This window comes from Balaenoptera acutorostrata, chromosome X, assembly GCF_949987535.1.
Source record: "Balaenoptera acutorostrata chromosome X, mBalAcu1.1, whole genome shotgun sequence".
Classification (NCBI taxonomy): domain Eukaryota; kingdom Metazoa; phylum Chordata; class Mammalia; order Artiodactyla; family Balaenopteridae; genus Balaenoptera; species Balaenoptera acutorostrata.
The window spans coordinates 132,054,020-132,073,974 of record NC_080085.1 but is presented as its reverse complement, the minus strand read 5'-3'; the positions used below and the strand labels follow the sequence as shown (position 1 = coordinate 132,073,974).

General features: G+C 53.5%; 3 protein-coding genes across 3 annotated transcripts in view; 1 reads left to right on the top strand and 2 right to left on the bottom strand.

The window, feature by feature from the left end:
* The window catches only part of TEX28 (testis expressed 28), a 41,210-nt gene that overhangs the window by 3,730 nt on the left and 17,525 nt on the right, over positions 1-19,955 (top strand). The gene's annotated exons all lie outside the window — the stretch shown is intronic.
* Positions 5,728-6,525, bottom strand: LOC130706458 (melanoma-associated antigen 10-like). The gene has a single exon (XM_057538581.1). The coding sequence runs from the start codon at positions 6,523-6,525 to the stop codon at positions 5,728-5,730; it is 798 nt and encodes a 265-aa protein (XP_057394564.1).
* LOC103001304 (melanoma-associated antigen 8-like) lies at positions 11,970-12,755 on the bottom strand. The gene has a single exon (XM_007183565.2). It carries the CDS (start codon positions 12,753-12,755, stop codon positions 11,970-11,972), a length of 786 nt encoding a protein of 261 aa, XP_007183627.2.

Genomic DNA, 19,955 nt, shown 5'->3' with positions numbered 1-19,955 from the left:
TTCTCTCTCCCTCCGTCACCCCCACATCTTGCTTTCACTCTCTACCTCCCTCCCCCTCTCTCTCTTCCTCCCTACCGCCCCCATCTCTCTCCCTCCCTCCCTCCCTCTCCCTCTTGCTTTCTCTCTCTCCCTCCCTCCCTCCCTTTTCCCTCTCTCCCTCCCCCCATCCTTCCTTCCCTCTCTCTCTCTCTTCTTTCCTCCCTCCCTTCCCCCCCCCCAACTGTGCACAGAAGCCAAGTGAGGAACCAAGGGAAAACCGGCTGTCTGCGAGCCAGGAGGAGAGGCCTTCCCTCACCTGAAACCCAACTTTCCAGCAAGTTGATGTTGGACTCCTAGCCACCAGGAGTGGGACCCAGTACGTTTCTGTAGTTTGAGCCACCCACTCTGTGGGACTTTGCTATGGCAGCTCTAAGCAGACTAACACAGCCTGCTTTCATTATGGGTACAACAACCTGCCAGCACCGCAGTAAGGGAATCATAGGTCTGAACAGCCCTGTACAAAGACTAGATCTCATGACACGTGTAGACTATTTAGCCCCAAGAGCAGAATACACACGTGCTCGTCAAGTGTACCTAGAACGTTCTCCAGGATAGTCCACACGTTAAGCCACACAGCATCCCTCAGTAGACTTAAGGGGATACAAACAAAAGGACTGAAATCATACAAAGTATGTTCTCTTGGCCAAAATAGAGTGAAATTAGACATCAATAACAGAAGGAAACTTGGGAAATCCGCAAAGAGAGGGAAATTGTGCCAGGCCTCCCCAAATAACAGCATTAGTCTGGGACGATGCCAAATGCAACAGCACAGGATGAGGGGCTGAAACAGCAGACACAGATTCTCACGGTGGTGGGGCCCGGGAGGCCGAGAGGGAGGGTCCAGCAGGGGTGGCTCGTACTGCGGCCGGTCTCCTTGGTTGCAGGTGGCCGTGCTCTAACCGCCCCTCACGTGGTCACCCTCTGTGCACGCACCCCCAGGCCCTGCCTTCTCTCCTTGCATGTGCTGATCTGCTCTTCCCTCAAGGGCGCCAGCCATCTTGCTTTAGACCTCATCCCAATGGCCTCACGCCAACCTGAGAACCACTAACTCCCGTCACAGTGACATTGTGAGGTTCTGGGGGTTGGGGCTTCAACATGCAAAATTTGGGGGGACGCAGTTCAGTCCGTGACAATAGCCCAGGGAACACACAAGACATCACAAGGGAAATTAGAAAATACTTTGAAATGAAGAAAACACATACCAACGCCCCCAGGACTTACGGCACGCGGCCAAAGAGGCACTTGGGAGTTAAAGCTGCAAACACCTGTGTTCAAATGGAAGCAACACCTCAAATGAATAGCCTCACCTTGAACAGGGACAAGCGAGAAAAAGAGTAAGGCGAATCCAAGCATTCTGATAACAAATTTTCACGAGAAAAGGAAAACTGCACTAATCCACGTATGCGGGGATCAGAAGACACGTACTGGTTTGGAATCTTCACAATGTGGGGGAGGGCGCGTCTTTCTTACACACTCAGTAACAAGAGCTACATCCACCGACCACTTCATTTGGCCCAGGCCTTTTACAAACAGGTCACATCATGGGGAAGCCCACACCAATGCTTTTGCCTTGTACTATTACGAGGCCCATTTTACAGACGGAGAAATCGAGGCATAGGGAGTCTCCATGATTTGATCAGCTTATCACTAGAAGGACTCTTATTCAAGCTGAGCTTTGTGTACGTGCAAAGCCCCGTCCCTGCACTGGCCTGACTTGTCTCCCCAACAGTCAAGGGGGATTCAGCTGTCCTCCACGGGGTCCTACTACCTGATGCCTCAGGCCACATAATGGAGAAAACACAGGGAAGCCAGGCATTAGTGCCCATGAGAGCCTGACACTGGATTCTGCCCACGTGGCCTCCCCAGCCCCATCAGGTCATCATCTCTCGTGAAATGGACACGAGGGCCAGGGAGGAGGGTGAGGGTCTAGGACTGAGGGTGTGAGGATGGAGAAGGGTCCTGGACGTGGGGGTCCGAGGCACGGCCCTCGGCAGGCGGCTCTTCTGCGCAGGCTTGGGCCCTGCTCTCTCCTTCCACTGCCCACTCTGCTCCCTTCTCTCCCGGCGGCGTGGTGGCCCCACCTTCTCCTGCAGGCTCACTTCCCCGGGCAGACTGGCTGTGAGGCAGGCGGCAAGCCTGCATTCAAAGCACGGGGACTGCCGGGCTGGAGGACTCTCAGCACCCCCACGGGGCGTGAGTGTCTGTGCCCTTCAGGGCCCTGTGGATGACCTCAGTCTGGGTACTGGAACATACATGACGCGTTCCCTATACATACATGTGGTATGGCGATGCATGTGTATATAGGCACATATATTCTACACACATGTTATATATATATACATAGGACACACACTGCACTGCACAGACATGTAAAATGTATTACTCACTATGAATGAGGATGAAAAAGTGACAAACACGTAACTCCAACAGGTAATATGATCTAATCATCAAAGCAAGCGTTTCCCTAAATCACCTGCCACTGCTCAGGCCTCTTCAGCTAAAACTAAACGTTTCTTAAAACAGGTTGCCAAAGTCTGGAGGCTGGTGAGGAGCCCCGAGGGGACGGTGTGCGGTTCTCTGTGCTCCCCCCACGGTCATGGGCGCGGCAGCCCCCCATCCAGCATCTGTGCTGGGACTGCAGCCTTTCTCTCCCCTGCCTGCCCCCAGAACTCATCCCTGTGCGGATCACAGAGGGATTGTCTTCAGCGTCCATTTCTTCCCGTAGAAGCCCTTCTCGTGGCCCAAGAGTGCTCACTTTTGGAACACCTGCGTGTGTCCTTTTCCCATCGCCGTCCCAGACCGTCGGATCCAGCCTCCCTGGAGGCTGCCTCGAAAGCCCTGTTTCCTTTCCGCAGTGGGGTGGTTTGGTTTCTGCTGCCCCCGATCCTGGCCTCCCACGTCCACCTTGGGTCTCTGTGGGTACTTGCCCTTTGAAGGACTTGATTTGGGGCTTCAGCGTGTAGCCTGTCCCATTGAAAGCGAGCATTTCACTGGTGCGCTCCCAGGCCAGCCCTGCTCTCCTTCCCCACGCCCGCCCCTGCCCCCCTCCACCTCCACCCCCGGGGCCCTGTCTCGCTGTTACCTTGAGGATACATAGAATGATTTTGTTTGCTTTCAGCTTAGACGCTTTTGAACGGGCCTAAGTGACACGGACTCACTCTCAAGGAAATTTCCTACTTGCTGACCTAGACGCGACTGGAGGAAGCCCCTGTCCACGTGCATTTGGAAATAGATGAGGGTCTGGGTGTCAGACGCACCGAAACCCGAATGAGAGTCGTCCGTCTTCACCGCAGGTGGGAGGATAGGATGGTGGGTTTGGCGATGCGCGTTCTCTGTCCGTTGTGGGCGACTTTGTCCTTCATAGCCACCGTGGAGGGGACAGAGTGGCACCTTGGAGAGGCCCGTCTGCGAGGATCCGAGGTCCCTGTCCCAGCTCTGCCACTAAGCAGGGTCATCTGCCCTCTGTGAGCGCCACTGCCCTATTTCTGAAAGGGGAGAGCTAAGAGGGTGTGGAAGAGGACCTCCCGAGGTGCCTTTCAGCCTAAGGACTGGCATCCTGGATGGAGCTCCCAGGCCTAGATTCGGGCCTGCTCCCTGGTCTTTACGCTTCTAAAGTGGTTTACAAAGCATTCTTTCAGGTCAGTTCCTCCTGTAGGGACGTGACCTCGGAGGCTGCGAATTTCGGTGGAGGCCGTCGGTGGCTCCTTGGAAGGGGCCCGAAGGCTGGGGCCTCCTTGGGCGGGCCCGCCTGTGTGGCCTTGCCTGCTGCCCCCCTCCTCGGGCCCTCCCTCGCCCCCTGGGTCCCGTAGGAGCTGCCTCCTTCCTGGTCCCCCTCCCCCCCAGGTGCCAGCCAGGCCCCGGCAGTGGGTTTGTGTGCACCGTGGGGGTCTTTCTCAGCCGGGTCTCGGGACCCTTCAGTTGGGCGGGCACAAGCCCTGGTGACGTCCAAGGCCTGCCTTTCCCAGCCTCGCCCTGCGGCCCCTGCCCTTGGCTTCCGCGCCCTGATGCCCCCAGCCCAGAGGCCCTCCAGCCGCTCCCCTCCCTCGCTGCCGCCAGGGTCTCGGGGTGTCTGCCAGCGTTCACTTCCCTCCAGTATCTGAGGAGGCTCCTGGAGGGGCCTTGTCCCGGTAGGCACTGGGGCCTTACAGTCAGTCCCAGGCAGTCTCAGTCCCTCCCTGCCCGTGGCTCAGCCATGAGCAGCTCAGCAGGCCGGGCTCCTGTTGGGCAGGAGGGCCCCAGGGCAGGAGCAGGGACGGGGCGCCGTCACGCGGGAAGGAGCCGGCACTGGACAGAAATGCCGGCGCCTGGCAGCGGCGGGTCTCAGCAAACCACAGACCAGCCCCGCACCGCCTCTGCTTCTCCTCGGCACCTTCCTTTCTTGGGCCTGCTTTTCGTCAACTGAAAGACACCGTGTAGCACCGAGAAGAGCAATGAGTCGCCAGTCAGAAGGTCGGCCACGGGCCGGGGGTGGGTGGGAGCAGCGTGGGCTCGAGAGGAAGTCAGACCAGGGCTCTGGTCCCCACCCCGTCACTTAGCAGCACGTGACCCTGGGAAGATTCCCAAGCCCCGTGGCCTCAGGTTCTTCACCTGTGAAGCGAGTGGGTGTGACGAGCCGTGTCTTGTAGGGGCTGCAGGGATGCGCGTGAGCTTCGTAAAGCAGCTCACAGGACCTGGCGTCTGTGGGAACGTTGATGACTGGCAGTTATTTCTCATATTGTTTGGATCACAGACCCTTCCCCTCTCTCCTCTGGCCTTTGGTTGGGCGGTTTCTTGTCCCGGTCATGTCAGAGAACATGCAGCTTCATCACCATCACCTCCCACAGAAGGAAGCCCCGCTTCCCAAAGGCCCAAACTGCCCTGGCTCGGGGCACTTACACTCCAGGGCCCGCTCCTGGAGCCCCACCGCCTCGTCCCATGTTGACTTGTTCTGTGGGACTTGGGGGACGTCTCACCACCTTCCTCATGTGACTGCGGCTCCTAGACCATCCCCCTAGGTGTGGGTGTGTCCTGCTTTTCCTAGCATTCCCGCTACTAACACAGGCCCTTCCAGAGAGCAGAGGCTCCGTGGAGGGCTGCCGAATAAATAAGCCAGAGAGCAGGGGGCTTACTTACTCAAATCAAGTTTTTCATGCTTTCGTAAATCACCGTGCAAATCCAACTAAACAGAGATAGCTTAGTTTTACAGAATGACAGACAAGAAGGATAAGAAGCAAAAACTCACTACGATTACTTTTATTTTTCTAATTCTTCCCCCATCTATATTACTGCTAAGTACTTTCACACTTCCAGAGCAGTTCTGATTCCAATTCCATGTTATCTGCCTCAGGGTCACAAAATGGAATGGGAGATTTCCCAATCTCTTTTACAAAACAGCAAAACTCTTGTACTTAAACTGGGTAATTATAAACACATTCTAATCAAAGTCATTCACAAAGTTAGACACTGTAGCTTGTTTAGTCTTCCATTAAAACGAATAACATTTGAAAAATTCCTAAAGAAAACAGATGATATTCCATGTCAACATACACAACAGGAACCCAAAGATGCTACACACCATGTTCCCCCCACTCGCAGGGGCCCTCGCTACTTGGAAACTCGACCGCTCTCTCTTCAAACTCAGAGTGAAGGACCAACCTCACTTCCTACCAGTGAACTTGGGCCTGGAAGGAGCCTGGCTGCTGCTCTGGCTCAGGCCCCCTCTTCCTCATCGCTCACACCCTCTGCACACAGGGATAGGAAGGACCTGAGATCCCATCCATTGACCCTGAGCAGATGCTCCAGGACCAGCCACTTGCTGGTCTCCGCGTAGGCCCGGGGACCCCACAGGAACTCGTAGCGGGCGGGGTCGCTGTGGGGCACCTGCCGGTACTCCAGGTAGCCCTCCTGCACCCACACTTCGGTGAGGAGCTCCCTGGGCTCTCCATAGATGCAGTGCTGCTCCCCTACATACACCTCCATGATGCTGAGCAATTCCCAGACATCCTCCTCAGGGGTGCGGTCACCGTACAGGGCGATCTGGCCCAGAATCAGCACCAGGAGGCCGGCCTTGGGCCTCTGCCCATCGCTCAGCACTGCATCACAGGTGAGGCCCAGGGTGGGGACCAGGACGTACGTGCACTCGCGGGGGTCCACCTCCTTCACGTCCACACCAAACACCAGCTGCATGCACTTGCAAGCTTGGCTGAAGACCACGGGGAAGTGGTCCCGATGGTCACCGAGGACCATATTCAGCATCTCCGCCTTGCAGATCGGCTCCTTGGTGCGATACTTGAGGAGCAGGAACGCCACCAGGTCAGCCATCAGCACAGTAAGTGCCTCCTGGGGCAAGGACTCGGCACAGGCGGAGAAGGAGGGGGCGACGGGGGAGGAGGAGGACGAGGGGGAGGCGGCCTCCTCGCCCGCAGCCCCGAACAGCTGCGCCTCCACGGGGCCCTGGGCCTGGACTGGGGCCTGAAGGTCTGCCTCAGGCTGGTGCAGCTCGCTCATCTCGACCAGGGGCCTGATGACTGGGGTCGGGCCGCCGACGGGAGTCTGGGCAGGGGTGACAGGTGGGGACCACGGACCTGGGGGAGAGAGGGGGTGTGAGCGGCCTCGGCGGAGAAATGCACCCTGGGCAGCTCTGACAAAGGCCACTTACAGGGCTCGTCTGGAGGGGTTCCCTCGGGCATCACAGGGGCGCTCCTCCTGGGCGGCCTGTCCCCTGCCAACCTGAAGAAGGAAGCGAGGTGGCCCCTCAGGGTGCAGCCAGCACAGCCCCAGGTACCGACCGGGACTGAGAGGGCTGTGGGGAGGTGCGGTGACTTGGGCCTTGTGGGGTCCCCTCTGTTCTGGGACGGGGAGCCCCTGGGTGCACACTCAGGGCACACACCTCACCTTGACTCCTGGCGCTGCCTGGGCCTCCTCTGCTCTGTGGCCTGAGGACACGTGCCTCAGACCTGGGCCTTCGCCTCCCGGTTCCTGGAGCCCCTGTAAGGGGAATGGAGGGCGCACCTCGGGTGTAGGTTGTGCCACAGCCCTGGGCCCCTCGGTGCTGGTAGGAGGGGTGGGCCGGACTCTGTGGGCCCCCCATTGTTCCGGGGATTGGGCTCTCCTCAGTCCTCTCCCGGGGTCCACACCTTGACCCCGGCAGATCCTGGGACTCCTCCCTCTGCTGACCTGATGTTTCCCCTCAGACCAAGGTCCTCGCATCCTTAGACGCCTCCATCCCCAACCACGTGGCAGAGGTGAGAGCCTGCAACGTCAAGTCAGCCCTGCCCGGGACCTCCCAGGGCTGACAGCATGGGCGAGCTCCTCTGAGGTCCCCTCTGTTCTGGGGCCCAGGGTCCCCTCTGTCCTCCCTCAGGGTCCTCACCTTGACCCCCAGCAGGACCTGGGATCCCCCCCTTTGCCCACCTGAGGCCCTGACCCTTACCCCAAGTCCCCACTCTCTCTGGGACCCGGATGTCAGGAAATGCTGCCTGGGGTCATCCCGCCCCGGTGTTGCCCAGGGCTGACCACACGGATGGGTTTCTGTGGGCTCCCCTCAGTCGTCCCTCAGGGGCCTCGCCCTCACTCTGGCAGCACCTGGACCCTCCCCTCTATCGATCTGAGGCCCCGTTCTTTATACCAAGTCCCCAGGATCTGTCAGACCTGATGGGGAAATAAAGAAACAATGCGTGTGCCCATCCTACCACGGGGCCTCCCAGGGCTGACGGCAGGGTCGGGGATCTGTGGGGTCCCCTCTGTTTGGGGCCCAGCGTCTCCTCAGTCCTCCCTCAGGGGCCTCAACTTGACTCCACACAGGACGTGGGATCCTTCCCTCCGCCCACCTGAGACACCGCCCCTTATACCCGCTCCCCAGTCTCTCCGCGGCCAGGATGTCAGGAAGTACTGCAAGCGCTCATCGCGCCCTATGGCCTCCAGTGCGACCTGGAGCTTCTCGATGCCTCATGCAGGGGGCCAGAGCCCCTCCCTGGACCCCCACAAATCCATCTGCCATGGCCAACAGCCTCCACCAGATCACAGCAGCCCCAGCGCCTCCCCTCTCAGCATCACTTACGCCCCTCGTGGCCAGGCAGCTCTGCCCCTATGCCCCCCCCGACCACATCCCCCCATACACCCTCCCCCACCCACCAGCTGGTGGCACTCGGCTCTGGGACCTGGAAGCCGGGCGCCCCCCCCATGCGTAGAGGTCAGACTGCCTCTCTCACCTCCCCACACCGGGGAGTCCTCCCCCGAGCACCCCCAGAGCCAGGGGCTCTCTCCTCTCGCACCCCAGACGCAGAGCCCACCCGTCTTGCCCCCCCCTGGGAGCCGGAGCCCCCTTCCTGCCACGAGCGTCCTCCCCCCCCACCCCACCCCCCGCCCCGGCGGGAGCTCCCATAACGCCTACCGCACCCGCGCCCGGGAGTCCTCCCCATCGACCCGCACCTGCGCCAGGAGTAGCTCCGCCTTCCTCCCGCCACACGCAGCAGCCGTTAGCCCTCGCCTCGTGTCTCAGCCCGAGGAGGGGGAGTGGCCCGCCCGTCGCGTCCTCCCCACCCCCACAGCCAGTCGTCCTCTCCTCTGACCCCCAAAGCCGGCCCCACCCGCCCAGGAGGAAGCCCTCCGCTCTGGACCCCCCCACGCTTAGCCATTACCCCACCCCGGCAGCCAGCGGAGCTTCTTGATGCCTCATGCAGCAGGGCAGGACCCCTCCCTGGACCCCCACAAATCCATCTGCCATGGTCAACAGCCTCCAGCAGATCGCAGCAGCCCCAGCGCCTCCCCTCTCAGCATCACTTACGCCCCTTGTGGCCAGGCGGCTTCTCCCCGCACCCTCCCCCACTACATCCCCCCATACACCCTCCCCCACCCACCACCTGCTGGCGATCCGCTCTGGGCCCTGCAAGCCGGGCACACCCCATGCTTAGAGATCAGACTGCCTCTCTCACCTCCCCACACCGGGGAGTCCTCCCCCGAGCACCCTCAGAGCCAGGGGCTCTCGCCTCTCGCACCCCAGACGCAGAGCCCACCCCTCTTGCCCTCGCCCACCCGGGAGCCTGAGCCCCCTTCCTGCCACGGGCATCCTCCCCCACCCCACCCCCCGCCCCGGCGGGAGCTCCCCCAACGCCTACCGCACCCGCGCCCGGGAGTCCTCCCCATCGACCCGCGCCTGCGCCAGGAGTAGCTCCGCCTTCCTCCCGCCACACGCAGCAGCCGTTTGCCCTCGCCTCGTGTCTCGGCCCGAGGAGGGGGCCCGAGAGTCCTCCCCATCGACCCGCGCCTCCGCCAGGAGTAGCTCCGCCTTCCTCCCGCCACACGCAGCAGCCGTTAGCCCTCGCCTCGTGTCTCGGCCCGAGGAGGGGGAGTGGCCCGCCCGTCGCGTCCTCCCCACCCCCACAGCCAGTCGTCCTCTCCTCTGGCCCCCAAAGCCGGCCCCACCCACCCAGCAGGAAGCCCTCCGCTCCGGGCCCCCCCCCACGCTTAGCCATTAGCCCAACCCTCTGCACCCCAACTCCAGAACGCCCCCCACCAGCCACCCCGGCAGCCAGCGGTCCTGCCCTCGGACCAGCACACTGAGGGACCCTTCCCCCAGCCCCCCTTCAGCCCGCTGCCCTCTGCCGCCCCTCCCCCACTCCCCATCGAGCAGCCCGTACCCCTCCCCCCACCCCCACTCCTTCCCAGCGCCCCCGGTACCTGTGGAGTCCAGCCCCCGGCAAAGCCCCCACCTGTTTACTGACTTTCTGTGACTCTGTGGATGACGCAGAGTCCCGCTGAGAAGGGGCTGAAGAGCTCGTCTCAGCACTGCAGCCAGGAACTGTGAAGCCCACTGTCCCAGGCACTCTGTGCGAACGCCACGTGGGTTTCTGGGTGCTCCCGGAAGCCCGAGGAAGATGAGGGAGAACGTTCTAGACGTCCCTTTACAGAGAAAGTGGTTGGATCAGGAGAGCACGTGAGGAGGCGCTTTGCTACGGAAGCAGCAGTAGCCACGCGCACTGAGGGCGTGTGGTCCCAAGGCTTGGCGCCTCCGGAAGCAAAAGACACGCCCATTGGCCTTCCACCAATAGGAAGGCCTCCCTGCAAGGCAGCCGAGTTGGAGGAGCAAACTTGGGAGATGCAGAGCCCATGGTGGCACATTGGTCAATCTGTCTTTACAGGTGGGTTTCTATTGTGATTGACAACGTCAGAAACCTACTGTTTTTCCTTTTTCTTCTTTTTTTAATTTTTGAATTTTATTTTATTTTTTATACAGCAGGTTCTTATTAGTTATCCATTTTATACATATTAGTGTACATATGTCAATCCCAATCTCTCAATTCATCACAGCACCACCACCCCCACCCCCACCACTTTCCCACGTTGGTGTCCATACGTTTGTGCTCTACATCTGTGTCTCTGCTTCTGCCCTGCAAACCGGTACACCTGTACCATTTTTCTAGGTTCCACATATATGCATTAATATACGATATTTGTTTTTCTCTCTCTGACTTCCTTTACTCTGTATGACAGTCTCTAGATCCATCCACGTCTCTACAAATGACCCAATTTCGTTCCTTTGTACGGCTGAGTAATAAAGTACTAGTAATAAAGCTCTTCTTTATATGGACTGATTTCTTGTCTAGTTGTTATCAACTAGCCATCTTCTCACATGGCAGAAGAGGATGAGGCAGCTGTCTCGGGTCTCTTTTATAAGGGAGCTAGTCTCATTCATGAGGGCTCCCCCCTCATGGGCTAATCACTTCCCAGGGCCCCACCTCCAAATCCCATCCCTTTGGGGGTTAGAATTTAACAGGTGATTGAGGGGGACAGGTTTACAAATATTCAGTCCATAGCACTGTCTGTCCAACTATTTTTGCTCCTATGTTCCCTTTTTCCTGCTGAGATCATCAAGTTTTTCATTTACATTTTAACTTCTCTACTGCCTTTTTAGGCAATTATCAGTTTGTGCTAAAACTTTACAATTCACCTATGAAATGGAAGAAAAACCCTCACCATGTCTGGGTCTGCAAAGTGCCTAGCCTACCCTTTCACTGGAGAGGTGTCCCATGGGTGCTGAGCAGGAATCTGACTCTGGACCCCCGCCCTTACCCCTAGCCCTTTCCCTCCATTGCCCACAGCAGACACCAGACTCAGATGAAAGTTTCAGGGAAATTTACTAAGAGAAACATTGACTGAAACCATTGAACAGAGGGCATGATAACACAGAGAGGAACTTCTAACAGCCACCAGATCCCTCGGGTCCCGGGCACCCCCCCCCAGGATCCCCAACAAGGTGCCTCTGCTATACCCCACCCGGTGGCCCTCCATCCCCACACATTCTCCCTTCCTGAGGGCCCCGCGGGTGGCCTCTCGCCAGGAAGATGGGCGCCAGCAATGCCCACTCCCCCCAGGGCAGCCCCTCCCCATCTGGCCCACATGCCCGGGGCCTGGCCCTGCCCTATGGTGGGCACAGGACAGTCCCACAGCAAGGCACGCACCACTGAGCCGACGACAGAGTGTCCCGAGGAACAATGGGGTGGCCTTCAGTTGTACTGCTAATTACTTTCACATTTCCAAGTAAATTCCTATTCCAATGCCATGTTATCTTGTTCAGGATCACAAAATGATATGGGAATCTTACAATTTGTTTTACACAATTGCAAAACTCTTGTCGTTCAACTGAATTAGTGCAAATACATGTGTGATTAATGTCATTCACAAACTTATATACTGAAGCTTATTAAGCCTTCTTTTAAGTGGAACAATATTTGAAAATTTCCTAAAGAAAACAGATGAAATTCCATGTCATCATACACAACAGGAACCCAAAGATGCTGCACACCGGGTTCCCCCGACAGGCCCGGGCCCTCACTACTTAGAAAGCTAACCGCTCCCTCTTCAAACTCCGAGCGAAGGATCAGCCTCCCTTCCTGCCCCACGGGAGAAGCTGCTGGATGTGGGCCTGGAAGGAGCCTGGCTGCTGCTCTGGCTCAGGCCCCCTCTTCCTCATCACTCACACCCTCTGCAGACGTGGGACCCAAGGTATTGACCCTGAGCAGATGCTCCAAGACCTGCCACTTGCTGGCCTCCGCGTAGGCCCGGGGACCCCACAGGAACTCGTAGCGGGCGGGGTCACAGTGGGGCACCTGCCGGTACTCCAGGTAGCCCTCCTGCACCCACACTTTGGTGAGGAGCTCCCTGGGCTCTCCATAGATGCAGTGCTCCCTCCCTGCATACACCCCCATCACGCTAAGTGCTTCCCAGATCTCCTCCTCAGCGGCGCGGTCACCGTACAGGGCGATCAGGCACAGGACCATCACCAGGAGGCCGGCCTTGGGCATGCTCTGCCCGTCGCTCAGCACTGCATCACAGGTGAGGCCCAGGGTGGGGACCAGGACGTAGGTGCACTCGCGGGGGTCCACCTCCTTCACGTCCACGCCAAACACCAGCTGCATGCACTCGCAAGCTTGGCTGAAGACCACGGGGAAGTAGTCCCGATGGTCACCGAGGACCATATTCAGCATCTCTGCCTTGCAGATCGGCTCCTTGGTGCGATACTTGAGGAGCAGGAATACCACCAGGTGAGACTTCAGCACAGTAAGTGCCTCCTGGGGCAAGGACTCGGCATAGGCGGAGAAGGAGGGGGCGACGGGGGAGGAGGAGGACGAGGGGGAGGCGGCCTCCTCCCCCGCAGCCCCGAACACCTGCGCCTCCACGGGGCCCTGGGCCTGGACTGGGGCCTGAAGGTCTGCCTCAGGCTGGCGCAGCTCGCTCATCTCGACCAGGGGCCTGATGACTGGGGTCAGGCCGCCGACGGGAGTCTGGGCAGGGGTGACAGGTGGGGACCACGGACCTGGGGGAGAGAGGGGGTGTGAGCGGCCTCGGCGGAGAAACGCACCCTGGGCAGCTCTGACAAAGGCCACTTACAGGGCTCGCCTGGAGGGGTGCCCTCGGGCATCACAGGGGCGCTCCTCCTGGGCGGCCTGTTCCCTCCAACCTGAAGAAGGAAGCGACGTGGCCCCTCAGGGTGCAGCCAGCACAGCCCCAGGTACCAACCGGGGCTGAGAGGGCTGTGGGGAGGTGCGGTGACTTGGGCCTTGTGGGGTCCCCTCTGTTCTGGGAGGGGGAGCCCCTGGGTGCACACTCAGGGCACGCACCTCACCTTGACTCCTGGCGCTGCCTGGGCCTCCTCTGCTCTGTGGCCTGAGGACACGTGCCTCAGACCTGGGCCTTCGCCTCCCGGTTCCTGGAGCCCCTGTAAGGGGAATGGAGGGCGCACCTCGGGTGTAGGTTGTGCCACAGCCCTGGGCCCCTCGGTGCTGGCAGGAGGGGTGGGCCGGACTCTGTGAGGTTCCCACTGTCCTGGCGTGGGTGGCCCCCTGTGTGCTCGCTTAGGGCAGGGCCTCCCCTTCCCCCTGGCAGGGCCTGGGCCCTCTGTCTGCTGTCCTGAGGCAAAATTCTCAAGACACATTCCCTGCACTGAAAAGCAGGAAGGGAGGACCTCCACATCAGGCCATGGTGCCCAGGGGCTAACAGGGCTCACAAGGGACAACCAAACGCCGTGGGGTCCATCTGTGCTGGGACGATGGGCGGTCGGCTCAGTCTCCACCTTGACACCCTGCAGGGCCTGGGACAGCTCCCTCTGCTGACTGTGACTCATCTCCTTCAGCCAAGGCCTCACCTCCATAAGACGCCAGAAGAGGAAGTGAGGGGCAGTCCATGTACCCACCTATTCTGGGACACCCACGGGTGACAAAGGGGGCAGGGCCGGCTGGGCTCCAAGTACTCTGTGTGAGGAGGGGTCTCCCCAGTCTTCTCCATGACCCTTGCCAGGGCCTGAGGCCAGACCCCCAGAGCAAGGTGCCCGCCTCCCTGAACCCACCCATCTGGAAATGAGGAGGTGTCAATGAGACAGGTCCTGCCTGGGGTTTCCAGGGCTGACAGTTGGGTCAGGCCAGATTTCTGTGGGACCCCCCCCTTTGTTCCGGGGATTGGGCTCCCCTCGGTCTTCTCTCGGGGTCCACACCTTGACCTACAAATGACCCAATTTCGTTTCGTTTTATGGCTGAGTAATATTCCATTGTATATATGTACCACATCTTCTTTATCCATTCGTCTGTCGATGGACACTTAGGTTTTTTCCATGTCCTGGCTATTGTAAATAGTGCTGCAATGAACACTGGGGTACATGTGTCTTCTTGAATTATGGTCTTTTCAGGGTATATGCCCAGTAGTGGGATTGCTGGGTTGTGTGGTAGCTCTAGTTTTAGTTTTTTAAGGAACCTTCATACTGTTCTCCATAGTGGCTGTATCAATTTACATTCCCACCAACAGCGCAATAGGGTTCCCTTTTCTCCACACCCTCTCCAGCATTTATTGTTTGTAGATTTTTTGATGATGGCCATTCTGACTGGTGTGAGGTGATACCTCATTCCAGTTTTGTTTTGCATTTCTCTAATGATTAGTGATGTTGAGCATTCTTTCAAGTGTTTGTTGGCAATCTGTATATCTTCTTTGGAGAAATGTCTATTTAGGTCTTCTGCCCATTTTTGGATTGGGGTGTTTGTTTTTGTAATATTGAGCTGCATGAGCTGTTTATATATTTTGGAGATAAATCATTTGTCTGTTGATTCATTTGCAAATATTTTCTCCCATTCTGAGGGCTGTCTTTTTGTCTTGTTTGTAGTTTCCTTTTGTTTGCAAATGCTTTTAAATTTCATTAGGTCCCATTTGTTTATTTTTGTTTTTATTTCCATTACTCTAGGAGGCGGATCAAAAAAGATCTTGCTGTGATTTATGTCAAAGTGTGTTCTGCCTATGTTTTCCTCTAAGAGTTTTATAGTGTCCAGTCTTACTTTTAGGTTTCTAATCCATTTTGAGTTTATTTTTGTATATGGTGTTAGGGAGTGTTCTCATTTCTTTCTTTTACATGTAGCTGTCCAGTTTTCCCAGCACCACTTATTGAAGAGGCTGTCTTTTCTCCATTGTATATCCTTGCCTCCTTTGTCATAGATTAGTTGACCATATGTGCGTGGGTTTACCTCTGGGCTTTCTATCCTGTTCCATTGATCTATATTTCTGTTTTTGTGCCAGTACCATATTGTCTTGATTACTGTAGCTTTGCAGTATAGTCTGAAGTCAGGGAGTTTGATACCTCCAGCTCTATTTTTTTCCCTCAAGACTGCTTTGGCTATTCAGGGTCTTTTGTGTCTTCGAACAAATTTTAAGATTTTTTGTTCTAGTTCTGTAAAAAATGCCATTGGTAATTTGATAGGGATTGCATTGAATCTGTAGATTGCTTTGGGTAGTATAGTCATTTTCACAATATTGATTCTTCCAATCCAGGAACATGGTATATCTCTCCATCTGTTTGTATCATCTTTATTTTCTTTCATCAGTGTCTTATACTTTTCTGCATACAGGTCTTTTGTCTCCCTAGGTAGGTTTATTCCTAGGTATTTTATTCTTTTTGTTGCAATGGTAAATGGGAGTGTTTCTTTAATTTCTCTTTCAGATTTTTCATCATTAGTGTATAGGAATGCCAGAGATTTCTGTGCATTAATTTTGTATCCTGATACTTAACCAAATTCATTGATTAGTTCTAGTAGTTTTCTGGTGGCATCTTTAGGATTCTCTATGTATAGTATCATGTCATCTGCAAACAGTGACAGTTTTACTTCTTGTTTTCCAATTTGGATTCCTTTTATTTCTTTTTCTTCTCTGATTGCCATGGCTAGGACTTCCAAAACTATGTTGAATAATAGTGGTGAGAGTGGACTTCCTTGTCTTGTTCCTGATCTTAGAGGAAATGCTTTCAGTTTTTCTCCATTGAGAATGATGTTTGCTGTGGGTTTGTCGTATATGGTCTTTATTATGTTGAGGTAGGTTCCCGCTATGCCCACTTTCTGGAGATTTTTTTATCATAAATGGGTGTTGAATTTTTTCAAAAGCTTTTCCTGCCTCTATTGAGATGGTCATATGTTTTTTTTCTTCAGTTTGTTAATATGGTGTATCACATTGATTGATTTGCGTATACTGAAGAATCCTTGCATCCCTGGGATAAATCCCACTTTATCATGGTGTATGATGCTTTTAATATGTTGTTGGATTCTGTTTGCTAGTATTTTGTTGAGAATTTTTGCATCTATATTCATGAGTGATATTGGTCTGTAATTTTCTTTTTTTGTAGTATCTTTTTTTAATGCTATCTTTTATTTATTTATTTATTTATTTTATTTATTTATTTTTGGCTGTGTTGGGTCTTCGTTTCTGTGCGAGGGCTTTCTCTAGTTGTGGCAAGTGGGGGCCACTCTTCATCGCGGTGCGCGGGCCTCTCAGTATCGCGGCCTCTGTTGTTGCGGAGCACAGGCTCCAGACGCGCAGGCTCAGTAATTGTGGCTCACGGGCCTAGTTGCTCCGCGGCATGTGGGATCTTCCCAGACCAGGGCTCGAACCCGTGTCCCCTGCATTAGCAGGCAGATTCTCAACCACTGTGCCACCAGGGAAGCTCTTTTTGTAGTATCTTTGTCTGGTTTTGGTATCAGGGTGATGGTGGCCTCATAGAATGAGTTTGGGAGTGTTCCTTCCTCTGCAATTTTTTGGAAGAGTTTGAGAAGGATGGGTGTTAGCTCTTCTCTAAATGTTTGATAGAATTCACCTGTAAAGCCATCTGGTCCTGGACTTCTGTTTGTTGGAAGATTTTTAATCACAGTTTCAATTTCATTATTTGTGATTGGTGTGTTCATATTTTCTATTGCTTCCTGGTTCAGTCTTGGAAGGTTATACCTTTCTAAGAATTTGTCCATTTCTTCCAGCTTGTCCATTTTATTGGCATAGAGTTGCTTGTAGTAGTCTCTTAGGATGCTTTGTATTTCTGTGGTGTCTGTTGTAACTTCTCCTTTTTCATTTCTAATTTTATTGATTTGAGTCCTCTCCCTCTTTTTCTTGATGAGTCTGGCTAATGGTTTATCAATTTAGTTTATCTTCTCAAAGAACCAGCTTTTATTTTTATTGATCTTTGCTATTGTTTTCTTTGTTTCTATTTCATTTATTTCTGCTCTGATCTTTATGATTTCTTTCCTTCTGCCAACTTTGGGTTTTGTTTGTTCTTCTTTCTCTAGTTCCTTTAGGTGTAAGGTTAGATTGTTTATTTGAGATTTTTCTTGTTTCTTGAGATAGGCTTGTACTGCTATAAACTTCCCTCTTAGAACTGCTTTTGCTGCATCACAACGTTTTGGATCGTTGTGTTTTCATTGTCATTTGTCTATAGGTATCTTTTGATTTCCTCTTTGATTTCTTCAGTGATCTCTTGGTTATTTAGTAATGTATTGTTTAGCCTCCATGTGTTTGTGTTTTTTACGTTTTTTCTCCTGTAATTGATTTCTAATCTCATAGTGTTGTGGTCAGAAAAGATGCTTGATATGATTTCAATTTTCTTAAATTTACTGAGGGTTGGTTTGTGACCCAAGCTGTGATCTATCCTGGAGGATGTTCCGTGTGCACTTGAGAAGAAAGTGTAATCTGCTGTTTTTGGAGGGAATGTCCTATAAATATCAATTAAATCTATCTGTTCTATTGTGTCATTTAAAGCTTGTGTTTCCTTATTAATTTTCTGTTTAGATGATCTGTCCATTAGTGTAAGTGAGGTATTAAAGTCCCACACTATTACTACTCCAGCTTTCTTTTGATTTCCATTTGCATGGAATATCTTTTTCCATCCCCTCACTTTCAGTCTGTATGTGTCCCTAGGTGTGAAGTGGGTCTCTTGTGGACAGCATATATATGGGTCTTGTTTTTGTATCCATTCAGCGAGCCTGTGTCTTTTGGTTGGAGCACTTAATCCATTCACGTTTAAGGTAATTATCAATATGTATGTTCCTATTACCATTTTCTTAATTGTTTTGGGTTTGTTTTTGTAGGTCCTTTTCTTCTCTTGTGTTTCCCACTTAGAGAAGTTCCTTTAGCATTCGTTGTAGAGCTGGTTTGGTTGTGCTGAATTCTCTTAGCTTTTGCTTGTCTGAAAAGCTTTTGATTTCTCCTTCAAATCTGAATGAGATCCTTGCCGGGTAGAGTAATCTTGGTTGTAGGTTCTTCCCTTTCATCACTTTAAATATGTCATGCCACTCCCTTCTGGCTTGTAGAGTTTCTGCTGAGAAATCAGCTGTTAAGCATATGGGAGTTCCCTTGTATGTTATTTGTCGTTTTTCCCTTGCTGCTTTCAATAATTTTTCTTTGTCTGTAACTTTTGCCAATTTGATTACTATGTGTCTCGGCGTGTTTCTCCTTGGGTTTATCCTGTATGGGACTCTCTGTGCTTCCTGGACTTTGGTGGCTATTTCCTTTCCCATGTTAGGGAAGTTTTCAACTATAATCTCTTCAAATATTTTCTCGGGTCCTTTCTCTCTCTCTTCTCCTTCTGGGACCCCTATAATGCAAATGTTGTTGCATTTAATGTTGTCCCAGAGGTCTCTTAGGCTGTCCTCATTTCTCTTCATTCCTTTTTCTTTATTCTGTTCCGCAGCAGTGAATTCCACCATTCTGTCTTCCAGGTCACTTATCCGTTCTTCTGCCTCAGTTATTCTGCTATTGATTCCTTCTAGTGTATTTTTCATTTCAGTTATTGTATTGTTCATCTCTGTTTGTTTGTTCTTTAATTCTTCTAGGTGTTTGTTCTTTAATTCTTCTAGGTCTTTGTTAAACATTTCTTGCATCGTCTCCATCTTTGCCTCCATTCTTATTCCGAGGTCTTGGATCATCTTCACTATCATTATTCTGAATTCTTTTTCTGGAAGGTTGCCTATCTCCACTTCATTTAGTTGTTTTTCTGGGGTTTTATCTTGTTCCTTCATCTGGTACATAGCCCTCTGCCTTTTCATCTTGTCTATCTTTCTGTGAATGTGGTTTTTCTTCCACAGGCTGCAGGATTGTAGTAGTTCTTGCTTCTGCTGTCTGCCCTCTGGTCAACATGTGAATTCGTTCAGAGGCCTGAGCAGTGGGAGCTGCAGCCCTGACTCCAGCAGAGGCCTGAGGCCCAGTCGGTCCTCAGCAGGGAGTGGCAGGATGGGCACTGGGGGCTCCTGAACACCTTTAGCACCGTCTGCAGCCTCAGGTTGAGGAGCAGTAACCTCGGGAGCTGGAGCAGTCCATTCACTGTGAAATTCCTCCTCATTTGTGGCTTTTTCTGCAGCCCCTGCCCTTCCTTTCCAATCTCTTCAGGATCTGTGGAGGTGATTTTCATAGGACACTACAACCAAATTGGAAATCTTGGGATTCCTAAAAGCCCCTTTGTCCAAATAAGACTTCCAAGGTCGGACTTATATAAAGCAAGACCAGAGCTCGATGGCTGTTATGAATATTCTAATATGTTTCTATACTGCCCAGGCCAATGGGACTGTTGTGCTCTAGTAAGTTCTTAACCCGTAGCAAATCAGCAGCTGCCAGCCGTGCACGGGAGCAGAGAGACCTACCTCCCTGCAAGACTCTGCATGAATTCTGCAAGCGTGAACTTCTAAGCCACCACCCTCCTCACACATCACCACCACCAGCAGCATTGGACTGTGGTGGGAGTGTGAAATAAGCTTTCATCGTCTTCAGCCACAGACATTTTCTGGTCGTTGGCTACAGCAGTTAGCCTACCCTGATTAATATACATTAGAAACAAAAGAGCAGGTCTATATGACTCAGATTTACCAGGAGAAATGGAGACTGGGTTGAAGAAGACTTAATGTAGTAACAGTGACAACAGGGATCGTGTAGCATTGATCACCTGTAGCGTTCAACACCCACTTTACAGACAGGGAAACAGAGTTTCAGCTCAATGAAGTGTCACCCAGTGTCCACAAATGTGTGGTCACTACCCAGGCCCCTGCAATTGTCACATCTCCTCTGGTGTGTCACAAACTGAGGTTTCAAAATGAAAAGTTCTGTGACACTTCTTACACGTTATATCTGTTTGCTTTCAAGAGGGCTTTTTAATT